Here is a 15,143-nt window from a genome sequence, read left to right as displayed (position 1 = left end):
TGTGGAGCTACAATAAAAAATAATACAGTGTTATGCTTGTACTGAACTGCATTTCTTGTCTGATTGTCTTTGGGGTGGGGGTTGATGGCATTAGTATCAAATTGGCCTTAACTGGTAACAAACACAGCAATTTCTCACTTTCAACTTTAGGTACAAATTCGTTAGCAGAAGGCTTTGAATCATCATTAGCACTGAAGGCACTGTTGCCAAAGGGGTCTCCCAGTAATAAACAGAAGAGCCGCAGCCTTTCAGAACGGTGGAAGGACGAGGAGGAGGACTCCACATACCCAGCGGCTGCACTGACCGCTCCACAGACCCCTATGAAGTGCTTCATCCTGGTGACTGGGATGACCTGTGCCTCCTGTGTGGCCAGCATCGAGAGGAACCTCAAGAGAGAGGACGGTGAGCTCGGACTGCAGGTAGTCTGTGGGAAAGTCTTGTCTGTTTGTGATCTGTCCTTCTTCAAAGATTGACCAATCATTACATACTGTGTACAGTAGAAACTTGCTTACGCAGTTTCAAACCACAGTTAATTTGCGCAGTAATCATGCAGTTTTCCCCTGCTTTTTCCATGGTTATACTGTGCATTTACTGTGGTTTACCGTGTTTTTTTTGTTTTGTATTTGCTTTACCATACCTTTCTAAGCTTTACAATGCTTATGCATGCTTTACCCTGCTTAATTACACTTTGCTATGCTGGTAAACTTGTATAAGGGAATATCTGGTTTCACATTTTTCCACTTTTGAGACTTCTGTGTTTGTTTGTTTCCTAATAAGTTTAATATAGTTTTTATATAATAATATGTTATGCATAAAGATTTTCTTTTCCTTACACATTATTTTGACAGGCATATTTTGGCCTGTTCTGAGATGTAGTTCACCTTCAATGTTTGGTTCATTCACAAGAATTGTTTTGACAGAAAATATTGCTGCAAGGTTGACATTACATGAAGCACTGTATAGTGGGTGAGCTTGCCATAGGATCTGCACCTCATGCTCAACATGTGAAACTAAATAATGCTGTGTGGTTGAGTTGATCATACTATACAACATGGGCATAAGCCACAGCTGTTTTTTTTTAATCAGCCACTTCCGCTTGATTATCCCAGGATTGCCCCTGAAATATGTTGTTTCTGCAGTCCAGTTGTATTCCCAGTTGTGACTTATCCTGGTAGGGTACTGTGGCAGAGTACCTGCCCCTGTGTGTGTTTTGTGTGTGTTAATGTTGGTGTATAGTCATTGGTACACAGGATATAAATGGGTCTGTGTAACATGAGTGTTTAAAGCTTCATAAAAGCAGTGTACAGCTGCATAAAAGCAGCCTGTTTTCACTCACTCGGGGTTGTGTGTTCGGTGAGTGGAGAACGGGATTGGAGACGGAGGTAATACGAATAGTAATAATAGTAGTCATAGTAGTAGTAAAATATCTGCTCACCGTGTTTTGTTTAGTCTGTTTTGTTTGTCTATTTATTTTGGCAAATGTGCAGTGTCCTGTTTTTGTATTGTTACAACCATTTATTGTCTGTCTGTCTGTCTGTTCTTTCATTAAATGCTGAGCGAGACCATTCGCTCGGCTCCACCAAACTCCACCTCTCTTGTTGTTTATTTCCTGGCTCTGGTCTGACGCCACCCACTCCGGCCGTCTTTGTGACAGGTACATGTGGATTGAATCAGCCTCTCTTGTGGTGTTTTTAGGTATTTTCTCTGTCCTGGTTGCCCTCATGGCTGGCAAAGCAGAGGTGCGCTACAACCCGGCTGTCATAGAACCTGCGGGAGTGGCAGAACTAATCAAAGAGCTGGGGTTCGGAGCCTCAGTCCTCGAGAACTACGACGGGTCTGATGGGAATCTAGAACTCGTCGTAAGTATGGAATGTATATGAAGTGTTACGATTTAATATTTGATATAATAGTGTACAGTATCACTCACTGTATGTGGTACATTTGAAGTTTATACATGTGCACAGTTAATTACACTGTGCTGTGCTGTGGATTTTGTTTTCTAACCCTATCTCGCCACCCTGTCATAGCTTTGTAATTGAGCACATAGCTACCTGTTTTCTAAGACAGATATCTTTGTCATTGTGCTTGGTATGCAAGGTAAGTCACACCTTTATGCCATGATACTGCATATAGATCAGCATCCCCCAATATTATGTAAAAGTAGGTCACCATGTGCTAAAAGCTAATGTTCGTGTAGTTTTATGAAACCAGGAAATTGGATCCACTGCCCGACAAATGAACCCTTATACTGTGACACTTTTATCATGAGAAGTTAGAATTAGGTCATCTTTAGCTTACAAAATACAAAACAGGTTTTTTCAGATGTGAAAAGGGCTGCCTAAACAAAAAAAAAACTTATTGCACTTGGAAAAAAAACAAAACACATAGGCATTTTTCAGTCAGCTGAGGTGACATGACCTATGAGTCACTTTCTTAGAAAGATGTAAGTTATGCAGCCTAAAATACACTATATAATAATGTATAACTTTATAAGAAATATTTTTTTTTTAAAAACACACAGTAGACAATATACAGTGTCTTTACAGATTTGCCCCACTTGCAGTGGTCTCTCTTCAGTGCAGGGTGAGTCCTGTCACAAGACCACAAAAAATTTGTAGATGATTACAAAGGGTTCTGTTTTAGCCCTGGTTCTGTTGCAGTAGTTTCACTGTATCTGGTTGATGTTTGATGACCTGGTTCTGTTGCAGCAGCGCCACTGTATCTGGTTGATGTTTAATGAACTTCCTCAGCTTTGAGATATTTTGCATTGTATGAGCAAGGACATTCTCTGACATTTGAGAACTGCAAGCTTTATATTGTAACAATTGAAACCATGCTAATCGGATGCTGCTGTTCTTATCTTCTCTACCCTAAATAGGTTAGAGGAATGACCTGTGCCTCCTGTGTTCACAACATAGAATCGAATTTAATGAAGACCAAAGGTATCATTTACACATCCGTTGCACTTGCAACCAACAAAGCTTATATCAAATATGACCCAGAAGTCATCGGACCTCGTGATGTCATGAAACTAATTGATGTAAGTGCTGGTGTTTTACTTTCTTACAGCAGTATGAATGGCTTGTTACTTCCTTATGCAGTCTCTCATCATTTTCTTTGAAGTAAAAACATGTTTGGGGGACAGATATACACTGCCTGGCCACTTTATGTTTACATGTACTGTGTTTAATATTGGGTTGGTTCACCATTTGCTGGGATCAACCTTGATGTTCATCCATTATTTGGTGCAGAGGATTGTGAAAAAAGTGGTGCTCAAGTTCATCCCAAACAAAGTTATTTGGATTGAGATCTAGGGATTGCAGTGGCCATAGAAGATGCCTGAAGCCTCTGTTCCGCTTCTCAAACCATCCCCAACTCTGCTGCACTAACGTATTGAATGCATCCATCGTTATCAGGGTGAAAGTGTGCGGACTTGATCTGGAACACTGCTTAAGTAAATTACGGCATTCAATTGGCCACCGTCACTGGAGCACAGGTGTATCGAGAACATGCCCCACACTGGTCCTACTCTAATAAAGTGGCCAGGCAGTTTATATTTGTACGTTTCTCATGGCTGGTTTGGTGTAAACACCATATCGGCATGTTCACTTTTCTATTGCCTCCATGCATGCAGTCTTTTTTACTCAAGGTAGTATTGTGACATGTTAACATATTAAAGACATTCTCCAGGCTCTCTTTAAGCAGCCACAAGACATATTTAAGAAATCAGTACATGCACTAGCTAGCATTTAAACAAAACTACAGTGAAAAAACATGTGCATTTATTAAAATGAACACCTAGCGTTCTTTGAAACTTTAATAATTCATATCTGCAGTGCTTTGTTCACAGTATTTGTTTTTTAATGTATTGCATTTTTTTCTCCTTGCAGAATCTTGGTTTTGAGGCTTCTTTAGTGAAGAAAGACAGATCTGCTAGTCACTTAGACCACCGAAGTGAAATCAGGCAGTGAGTGTACCAAGTGGAGCATATATATTTTAAAATTCATTTTTGAAAAGCATTGCATATAGTTTAGTTATAATACTAAGCAAGACCCTATTCCCTGTCAGCTAATCCCCAATAACTGGGATTATCATCACATCTGCCTGGAACACACATGGCCTGCCACGATGTCACTCTCTGACATCATTAAGTTCTGTTCTATCTTGTTTAGTTTTTTTCCTGCCAAAATTGTGTTTTTGTTATACTGGTGCCATTTTATAGGAAATTACATACATTTAATTTTCAGTACGGACTTGTAAAAGTAACAACCTTATGAAATTTAGAGGTATTTTTAACCATGTAGAATGTCTTTTGTTTAAAAATACGTTGCTGCTGTGTGAAGGTTTGAATTAATTTTCTTTTCTTTTCCTAGGTGGAGGCGATCGTTCTTTGTGAGCCTGTTTTGTTGCGTCCCAGTCATGGGACTGATGATCCACATGATGATAATGGACAGTCACTTCTCCGGGCAGCATCACCACAATGTCAGTGGTGTGGATCTGGACCAGTATCACTCCACCATGTTCCTAGAGCAGCAGGTTCTCCCAGGACTCTCCAAAATGAATTTAATATCCTTCATATTTTGTGTTATTGTGCAGGTACGGGAGTTTAGAAAACTAGTTTATGGTTAAAACTTTTTCAAAGTTCACTATTCTTAAAAATGCATCTGATTAGCACAGATTTTAAACTAATATTTACTACTAAACTCTTAATGGTTACAATAAATAACATGGTTTTTATATACACATTCAGTGGTATTTTCCTAGGTTATTTTTACTTACTAAGTGAAGTTGTTTTTTTTTTTACCTTTCACCTTTTCCATTCTCATGATCTTTCTTGTTCTCTTTCTAGTTTATAGGAGGCTGGTACTTTTACATCCATGCATACAAAGCACTGAAGCACAGAACTGCAAACATGGATGTGCTGATCGTCCTGGCGACCTCCATTGCCTTTGTGTACTCCTGTGTTATCCTGGTGGTCGCAATGATTGAGAAGGCCAAAGTGAATCCCATAACCTTTTTTGACACCCCTCCTATGCTTTTTGTCTTCATCTCATTGGGAAGATGGCTGGAGCACGTAGCAAAGGTAATGGCATGTGTGTATGAATTGATTAAAAACAGAAACCGGTTGAACATATACTATTTGCTTTAGAAAGCTGTTGGTAGAAGCTATTGCAACTGCACACTGTAGCTCTCTTTCTTAGTCAGCTGCTTCTTTTCCTATGATTTGCATGTTGACAATATCTTTGTGCATGACCTCAGAAATGCAGCCTCGAATTATAGGAGAGGACTGCTTGGTGCATTTATATTCACATAGACAGTTTAAAAAACACCTTTACCATAATGTGTGTTACTTCAATGCAGTATATGAAACCAGTTCAATACTAAAAGAGAGTTAATAAATGTAATGACAAATGTTTTGACAGTGAAGACATTGAAAAAGACTTCTAGTCATAACATTTGTCACTGACAAATGTTATGACTGACTGTGTTAAGTTTCTTTTAGTATTTCTAAATGCAGCACTAGTAAGGGTTTAATAGTTATGGAGGATATATAAAACTATGTGAATGCAATACATATCAGCTAATATTTACTGGAATTATTTTGTTAGCTGTATTTCCTTTAAGTCTGGAATGCAGAGTTTTCTAAATGTATTTCGTTTTTTTCTTTCAGAGTAAAACTTCAGAAGCTTTGGCCAAGCTGATGTCCCTGCAGGCTACAGAAGCCACTGTTGTAACTCTGCAGCCTGACAAGTCAGTGCTGAGGTATGAAAATAATGTGCTTTGGACTCATCTTATGTTTGTCACCCTTATTGATGCCATGGTGTGACAGGATAGCGTCACGGCCCAAGCTGTTACCGGCAGGAAGAGAGACTCAGAGACAAGCTGCAGTGAGGCGCTGTATAGAGACTCAGACAGAAGCTGCAGTGATGTGCTGTATAGAGACTCAGACAGAAGCTGCAGTGAAGCGCTGTATAGAGACTCGGAGACAGATGCTGCAGTGAAAAGCACTGTTGCACACATTTATTCAGCAAAACAAAGGAACAAAACACAGAAACAAATAAACAGGCACAATTGACAAAAAAAAAAAGTTTTAAACAAATGTACACAAATTACTGCTGTCAGGCTGGGCATTCGGCTTCACTGAACAGCTCTAAACACACAGATCAAAAACTCACCTACTCCCTCCACCAGACAAAGGGTTTCTCATTACTTATATACATGTGGTCACTCCCCAATTAGCACCAATTACCTAACTGGGCAATGACCACACCTGTGATTGCTGGCAGGGATAGCTTTAACCCTGTCCCTGCCAACCTTACATTCCCACACACACATTACCTACAGGGGCAGGAAATGTGCTAGATTTTTTTAGATAAGTTTGAGCCCTGTAATTTTGCAGGAAATAGGAAAGTGTAAGTAGAATTCAACTATGGGATGTTGATAGTTTAGAGTTTAGTTTAACTGTTAAAAAAATATGCAGACCAAATATAGGTGTTAACCTTATTCCACAGTGTAAGCCAGTGTATTATAATCTAATATTATAATCATAATCAGTATTTCTTATGTCTTTTCCGTGCACAATGACATACCGTACACATCCAGTCTTACACACAATGAAGTAATTCTTGTGATGACTTTCATTATTGGTTGCAAACATTCCCAATACATTAAAATTTAACGTTTAAATGTGTTTAGTACTGAAGTTTTAGGGGTTAGTTTTAGTTTAATTTCCAGGTCTGATTAATTATCTTGATTAAATACCAAATAAAACAAGTAAGTGTGCTATACACCATATAGTCCTACAATTTGTTACTCCCAGTAACATATTACATTTAATTAATATTATTATTTTAATTAATGTTAGTACCAAGTTTCATGATATTTGGTTAAGCGGTTCTCCAGTTCTATGTAAAGTGTAGATGGTTGTTCTTCAAAAATGTAGTACTAGAGGCGCAAAACAATTACATCCCTAAAGTAGACAAATCTAAATGTAAAACTAAATTGCCAAAATGGTTTAATAGATCAATTAAAAAAAATATTCAGCGAAAAAAGGCACTTTACAGAGCATTAAAAAAGGACCAAAAAGAAAGTACGCAGAAAGAGTACATGGAACTGCAAATGCAAGTCAAAAAGGAAGTTAGAAAGGCCAAGAGAGAAATAGAAATGAACATTGCTAAGGGAGCTAAAACCAATTCCAAAATGTTTTTCCAATATTACAACAGCAAGAGAACATTCAAAGAGGAGATTAAATGTTTAAGAGATACAAATGGCAAAATCGTAGAGGAAGAAAAAAAAATAGCAAATATATTAAATAATTACTTTTCACAAGTTTTTACAAAGGAAGATACTGACAACATGCCCCACATGTCATCCAGTTCCTATCCAGTTTTAAATAACTTTAGCATAACTGAGGCAGAAGTGTTAAAGGGACTAGGAGCTCTTAAAATAAACAAATCCCCTGGGCCGGATGAGATCCTCCCAGTAGTACTCAAAGAAATGAAAGAAGTAATTGACAAACCGCTAACCAAGATCATGCAGCAGTCTCTTGACACAGGGGTGGTACCGACAGACTGGAAAATTGCAAACGTAATACCGATCCACAAAAAGGGAAACAAAACTGAACCAGGTAACTACAGACCAGTAAGCCTGACTTCTATTATATGCAAACTTATGGAAACTATAATAAGATCCAAAATGGAAAATTACCTATATGGTAACAGGGTACTGGGAGACAGTCAACATGGTTTTAGGAAAGGGAGATCGTGCCTAACTAACTTGCTTGATTTTTTTGAGGATGCAACATCGATAATGGATAATTGCAAAGCATATGACATGGTTTATTTAGATTTCCAGAAAGCTTTTGACAAAGTCCTGCACAAAAGATTAATTCTCAAACTGAACGCAGTTGGGATTCAAGGAAACACATGTACATGGATTAGGGAGTGGTTAACATGTAGAAAACAGAAAGTACTGATTAGAGGAAAAACCTCAGAATGGAGTGTGGTAACCAGCGGTGTACCACAGGGATCAGTATTAGGTCCTCTGCTATTCCTAATCTACATTAATGATTTAGATTCTGGTATAGTAAGCAAACTTGTTAAATTTGCAGACGACACAAAAGTAGGAGGAGTGGCAAACACTGTTGCAGCAGCAAAGGTCATTCAAAATGATCTAGACAAGATTCAGAACTGGGCAGACACATGGCAAATGACATTTAATAGAGAAAAGTGTAAGGTACTGCACGCAGGAAATAAAAATGTACATTATAAATATCATATGGGAGATATTGAAATTGGAGAAGGAATCTATGAAAAAGACCTAGGAGTTTTTGTTGACTCAGAAATGTCTTCATCTAGACAATGTGGGGAAGCTATAAAAAAGGCTAACAAGATGCTCGGATACATTGTAAAAAGTGTTGAATTTAAATCAAGGGAAGTAATGTTAAAACTGTACAATGCACTTGTAAGACCTCATCTTGAATATTGTGTGCAGTTCTGGTCACCTCGCTATAAAAAAGATATTGCTGCTCTAGAAAGAGTGCAAAGAAGAGCGACCAGAATTATTCCGGGCTTAAAAGGCATGTCATATGCAGACAGGCTAAAAGAATTGAATCTGTTCAGTCTTGAACAAAGAAGACTACGTGGCGACCTAATTCAAGCATTCAAAATTCTAAAAGGTATTGACAGTGTCGACCCAAGGGACTTTTTCAGCCTGAAAAAAGAAATAAGGACCAGGGGTCACAAATGGAGTTTAGAAAAAGGGGCATTCAGAACAGAAAATAGGAGACACTTTTTTACACAGAGAATTGTGAGGGTCTGGAATCAACTCCCCAGTAATGTTGTTGAAGCTGACACCCTGGGATCCTTCAAGAAGCTGCTTGATGAGATTTTGGGATCAATAAGCTGCTAACAACCAAACGAGCAAGATGGGCCGAATGGCCTCCTCTCGTTTGTAAACTTTCTTATGTTCTTATGTTCCATGTAAAGTGTCACACATACATACTGTGTTCCACAGTGTCTGTTTTGCAATGGGTATGCCCTTTTTTTATCAGTTAATATACAAGACCCATTTCAGACAACTTTTATATATATATTTTAAGAAGCCTTGTGTAACAGAAATGATGAACAAACCTCAGGAATGGCCCTCTTGTTTCGTTTTTGTCTCTTCAGTGAGGAGCAGGTGGAAGTTGAGCTGGTGCAGCGTGGAGACATCGTTAAAGTGGTCCCTGGAGGGAAATTCCCTGTGGACGGCAGAGTGATTGAAGGGCACTCCATGGCAGACGAATCTCTAATAACAGGTAAGAAGATTGCAAGGTAGATTGCAAGTAGGGCCTGTTACCTGTAAAACAGGAAGTGATGGGGAGTGCAAAACAAGTTTCTCCATCAAAACTTAGTGTTGTGGTAGGATATGTTTGGGCTACCTAAATCGCATGGAAAATTAAGTCTGAAAAAGCAGTTCAACAGCAAAAAATGTTAATATGATAATGACAGGTTAAAACATGTTTTTTAAAATCCTATGTTGCTGCACCTTGTAATGCATGTTTACGATATACAGTCGTTCTAGTTGAATGCCTGTAAATAAAGTCATCCTTTGAAACTGAGATTGTTTCAAACAATATGGCCCACACAAACAGTTTCCAGTGGAGATATCGACTACTTGAGTAGACATCCCACACTGGTAATTTTATTTAAAAATAAAACTTGCATTAGGAGAACATAAGAAAATTGAAAAACGCGAGGAGGCAATTCAGCCCATGTAAGCTTGTCTGGTTCCTAGTAGCTGATTGATCGCGGTGCGGTTACCATAGCAACATGTCGTTAAGCTGTTAACGTTTTTTCTGGAAGGCAACTTCTCTCTTTTTTCTTTGTTGGCTGATGAGAGGTGTTTCTGTTTTGTTGTCCTTCTTTATAGCTGTTTCGGCTAATGCCTTAATCAGCGTTACGAGTTTAACTGTTTCAGTGGTGCCCTCCCCCCCCTCCAGTGATTTTTAGGGATTAATGCAATCCGTTATGACAATTGTATTGTTTCTAACAGTTAGTAATACTTATAACTGACTGTTAAAGGGGATCACATTGACCTATATCTACTATATGTACACGGTCCTCTATTGGGCTGACTTTCCATTGTGGGCAAATAGTCAGTGTATTAAGTGTACTATGAAGGGGTAAATGTGCCTGTGAGTTGCCCATCGGGGGCATATAATCCTATATATCAACAGATGCTTTCAATAATTTGCACCAAAGAATGTCCTAAGAAAATGTAATCACGATTGTATAAGCAGTATAAGTTGTGTGTGTGTGTGTGTGTGTGTGTGTGTGTGTGTGTGTGTGTGTGTGTGTGTGTGTGTGTACGTTCATGAAGAAAGGAGGAGAGGCAACTCGTCACTCCCCACGCCCAGGTCCAGACGTGACCTCATTCCATTCCTCTTGTTCCAGGGGAGGCCATGCCCGTCACCAAGAAGCCAGGGAGCTCTGTGATTGCAGGCTCCATCAACCAGCACGGCTCGCTGCTCGTCACCGCCACACACGTGGGAGCCGACACCACCCTGTCTCAGATCGTCAAACTCGTGGAGGAGGCGCAGACCTCAAAGGTCACTTTTGGTTTTATTTTTTATTTTGTATTTTGCAAATTCAACTGTTGATATAGGCACCAGCACATTCTATCTTGTTTCCAGAGCCAGTAGCAGTTACAGGTATCCGGCAACAAATATGACAAGAATTATAAGAACAAAGAACAAATATTATTCGTGGGTGTGTGCATATACTGGATCTACCTATTGCCTAAGTAGTGCTAACATTTTACTGATAATACAAATACTGATTAATACAGAGCTTTCATTTTCAGCAAAGGCTTGTATAGTGTGAACAAACGTGTTTTATCAGATAATAATACCGCTGTAAAGCAAAAATGGTCACTCTAAACTAATTAGGGCTATGTTCGAAGGTTTCTTCACTAACCAGGAATTCAATGGTAGTTTTAAAGGTTTGTCGGGTTAATTCACGCATTTCTCTTTTGATAATATGTGAATACTATAAATCACACATTAAATGTCACTCACATGCAAAAATTGGATATTTTGATTTGTATCATGAATATACGTAAACAGTAGTTGTTGTATTAAAATCCACTACCAAATCGTTATACCTAGCAGCTCATGGCATTGCTGCCATGTATGGAGCAGGGCGTAATGTCCAAAGCACTGGGGTACCTGTAGTGGTTGTAGTGCTTCAGTAAAATATCTACTGAATACCTAGTGTACAGGACCGTGCAAGACAAGTGCTTTGGTAGAACATGTTTGAAACACAAAATATACACCAACACTAATCATTTAAATTAAAAAAAAAACTGAGCACCGTCTGCGCCTTCCTATTCCAGCTCATATTACCCAGAGGCAAACCTTTAATTTCTTAATTTGCCATCTCAACTGCAAAGCGTTGTATAACATAAGCTGTACTGAAATAAATGATTCGAAACCCCTCTGCTGTTTGGGATTTTGTTGTTAAATGTCCAGACGACCAAAAAAATTTTTTTGAATGTAAACTGTGCAAGTGACTGTTGATGTAACATGGAGTCACAACCAATCTCTGGGGTCACCTGACAAGTGTAAGGTCATATTAGTATCAATATTTTTAGTAGTAGTAAAATGTGAGTGATAACCTGCTTGGAACAGTGTTAAATAAGCTTTGTTTTGCCTGAGCCCGCTGCAGTTGTTGCTGCTGCAATGCAAGCTTCCTGTATATATCTCAAGCAGTCTCAGTTATGTCTAAATAAACAACATGTTTTCGTTTTTTTTAATTTAAATTATAAAAACATGATTATTGTTCTGTATAATGCATTTTTAAACTACATGTGAATATTGTATTACATTTTATATGGATTACCTGTAAAATGATAGGATTTTCAATCAAATATAAACAAGTAGCTATGGTGAAGTAATCAGTAAATTATACAAAGTAGTGCCATCGAAGGTTCGAACCTTCCTTCGGTAAGGAGTTCCGAACCTTCGAACCACAAAATGTACCCTTTGTTGCAGCCCTAAAACTAGCATAGCACTTATAGCATTACTGAACATTAGCAAGCTTGTATTATCTGTGAGGGGGTAGTTAAAGTCCTGTAGTTTAGTGAGAAGTTCCATAGCTACAGTATCCTGCCCTGCACCTTTCAAAACTGGGTCCTTTTCAGTGTTTACAGAATTATCCCTCATGCCATTACCAAGTCTGTTACTTAAAGGCTCAGCATGTCCAGGTTTGAAATTTGGTTAACCTTAAGTACACATAGATCATTTTTCATGACTGTGGCTACAGGAATAAGGTATGTTTTAATTGAAACTGTAAATGGTACGATGTTAATCTCCTGATTTATACAATACTGTATGTTTAGAATTATATAACCCTCTTAATCTTCCTCTCCCCCAGGCTCCAATCCAACAGTTTGCAGACAAGCTCAGTGGATATTTTGTCCCCTTCATTGTTGGGGTTTCAGTCATTACACTTATTGCTTGGATCGTGATTGGATTTGTGGACTTTGAACTAGTGGAGAAATATTTCCAAGTAAGTTATGCTGCTCTCCCATTCTCGCTTAATGGAAATGCTATTCCCCACTGTAGAATTATAACTCTGTTTCTGTCTGACAGGAGCTGTATGGCATGCCCTGTTGTGGGACACTATATTAGTCAAATAACATCACGGTGGTTTTTTTTACTGATCAAAATTGTTCAGATCAAAGAAATAGACCCCCATCAGTATCTAGGACAGCACTGATTCAAAGTGACAAGTCTGCCAAGTGTAAATTGGTCTGGAGAGATACATGACCATTCCACAGTTATTACTGCCTCAGCTGTCTCAGAGGAGGTCTAACTTATTTTAGAAAATAGATTTCAAGTTTTCAATGCAGCACTAAATTCAATCTAGTAATTCTGAAGAATAACCTAAAACTGCTTCATTTTAGACAATTATTATAGAGGTAAGTACGAGAGTGATCTCGTTATTTCAGTATTTTATATATATATATATTTATATATTTATTTTATATATCTATTAGGGATGTCAATTAATTGCAGTTAACTTCTGCGATCCTCTGTCTTGACTCTCTTAGCACACAGTAACTCATTACCAGCATCACCATTTTAATATACTCAAGCACATGCAATGCAATGAGTGCAGCTGGCATTTGTATAGAAAGTTAGTCACAGAACTGCATTATGGAGCAAAGTACTAAAAGTGAAGACTTGTGAATGGGAAGTTTATTTAAAAAAACACTCTGACATATCTACTGTCAAATTGAGTTTCAGTATCACAAGGATAAGCTACATCTGATCTGAACACGCTTTCACTTCTGAAAATACACTGTCTAGCAACAACACAACAATTGAAACCCATCAGTTTCACTTTTAGAAATTCAGGATCGCTACAATTTTAAGGTATTAATAAAAGTAATCCTTTTATTAGATTTTACACGGCAATTAAAAACATCAGTAAAGGATACCCTTTTAAAATATACAGTATAATTTGAAATGCATTAAGGTGAGTAATAAACTGACTCCATTGTGATTTAGCAGTTGGTTCAAACAATGTAACAACAATGCTGGAATGTTTCTGTATAATTGTGTGTAAATAAATATAAAACTATAAAGGACAACAATATTAATCCAGAAATAGGACAACAGGTTTTTTTTTTATGCTGGGTTGTTTTTTGGATGCTGATGATGATAATAATACAATACAAATTTTATTTCATATAGCGCTCTTCATGCTAGCATTCTAGAGCGCTTTAGAAAGAAATATAAAATAGTCTGTGTCTAATATATAATCCAGTTACAAATAAACAAATACGTTTTCAAACAGGATTTAAAAGATTCAGTTGTGCTAGCATTCCTGATTGGGCATTAATTGGGTGCAAGACAAGAGCATTATAACTGAATGCCCTGGCTCCGACAGAGTTCAAACAAATTTTAGGGACTGTCAGAAGATTTAACATTTTCCGATCTCAGGGAATGACCAGGGACAGAGGGGTGTTGAAGGTCTTGAATATAAGAAGGTCCAAGACCATATAAAGCATTATAGGTAGTAAGAAGAAGAAGAAGAACTTTATAATAATAATAATAATAGCATCAGTAAGAAAACAAACTTGAACGAGATGGATGTAATAATTGTATCAATTAAATATGCGATTAAAACTTTCAATTAATTTCTAAAGCAGTTGGAAGAATGTACTGTCTGCAATAAGGTGGAGGTATTTCTGTAGTCCTGCAGTAATGTTACTTTAGGATACAGTATTCCAAGAGTAGTCTTAATCGGGGTCGGTGAAGCCAGCTCATTATATAGCATGATTAAGGTGACACTGTGAGATTTGACCTGCTTGTATTTTGCACAGGGTTATAACAAGAGCATCTCCCGCACGGAGGTGGTGATCCGCTTTGCCTTCCAAGCCTCCATCACAGTGCTGTGCATCGCCTGCCCCTGCTCCCTGGGGCTGGCTACCCCCACCGCTGTGATGGTGGGCACGGGGGTGGGAGCTCAGAACGGCATCCTCATCAAGGGAGGGGAGCCTCTGGAAATGGCACACAAGGTAAGCTCCTCGCTGAACCAACCTCTTCTGTTACCACCTCCAGGAGGACTGGATGGGATTGCCCTGACCTGATGGAGGGTTGGTGCTGTTACAGGGCAAGGAACTTACTGATAATGTAATGCTGTTAGTGGTGTGTGGTCTTCAGATTAAAAACATTTGAAAAGTCTTGTATATCATCTGAAAATGAAAGCGCAAGCAACACACGTTTAGAGAAACATGCTTTATTTTAATGGATTATAAAGTTAGAACCCTTTTGTGGGCATTGGAATATAGTTCATTTTCATTGTGATGGTAAACAGCATCCCTTGCTGGAGAAATCATGAAAAAAGGCTTTCCTCTTATTATCTTTAAGGGGCGTTCACACAGGACGTGGTGCGTATGCCGCTCCTTGCGCGCCATTCTGCAGTCCCCACAGACCACAGTTCACACCGAACGCGGCAGGGGAAAGTCAGTGGGTGGTCTGTTACGTCACAGCTGCAGGTACAAGCAACAAACAGTAAATGCCAGCGGGAAGGGAAAAGTCTTTTTATACAGAAGACATAAACCTTAGTAAAAACATATATTTCAAATAATGA

At 38.4% G+C, this 15,143-nt stretch overlaps 1 protein-coding gene across 3 annotated transcripts in view; it reads left to right on the top strand.

The window, feature by feature from the left end:
• LOC121295497 (copper-transporting ATPase 1-like) overlaps nt 1–15,143 on the top strand; it is a 36,578-nt gene that overhangs the window by 11,478 nt on the left and 9,957 nt on the right. For all 3 annotated transcript variants that reach the window (XM_041220185.1, XM_041220184.1, XM_041220186.1), the window contains exons 5-15: nt 151–402; nt 1,696–1,859; nt 2,879–3,040; nt 3,891–3,967; nt 4,374–4,596; nt 4,850–5,083; nt 5,672–5,763; nt 9,171–9,298; nt 10,437–10,591; nt 12,417–12,551; nt 14,374–14,568. In XM_041220185.1, the coding sequence (XP_041076119.1) occupies nt 151–402; nt 1,696–1,859; nt 2,879–3,040; nt 3,891–3,967; nt 4,374–4,596; nt 4,850–5,083; nt 5,672–5,763; nt 9,171–9,298; nt 10,437–10,591; nt 12,417–12,551; nt 14,374–14,568 (1,817 nt within the window). The remainder of the gene's footprint in view (nt 1–150; nt 403–1,695; nt 1,860–2,878; nt 3,041–3,890; nt 3,968–4,373; nt 4,597–4,849; nt 5,084–5,671; nt 5,764–9,170; nt 9,299–10,436; nt 10,592–12,416; nt 12,552–14,373; nt 14,569–15,143) is intronic.

The sequence above is a fragment of the Polyodon spathula genome, chromosome 20, assembly GCF_017654505.1.
Source record: "Polyodon spathula isolate WHYD16114869_AA chromosome 20, ASM1765450v1, whole genome shotgun sequence".
Taxonomy (NCBI): domain Eukaryota; kingdom Metazoa; phylum Chordata; class Actinopteri; order Acipenseriformes; family Polyodontidae; genus Polyodon; species Polyodon spathula.
This window is presented reverse-complemented; position numbering and strand designations above follow the sequence as displayed.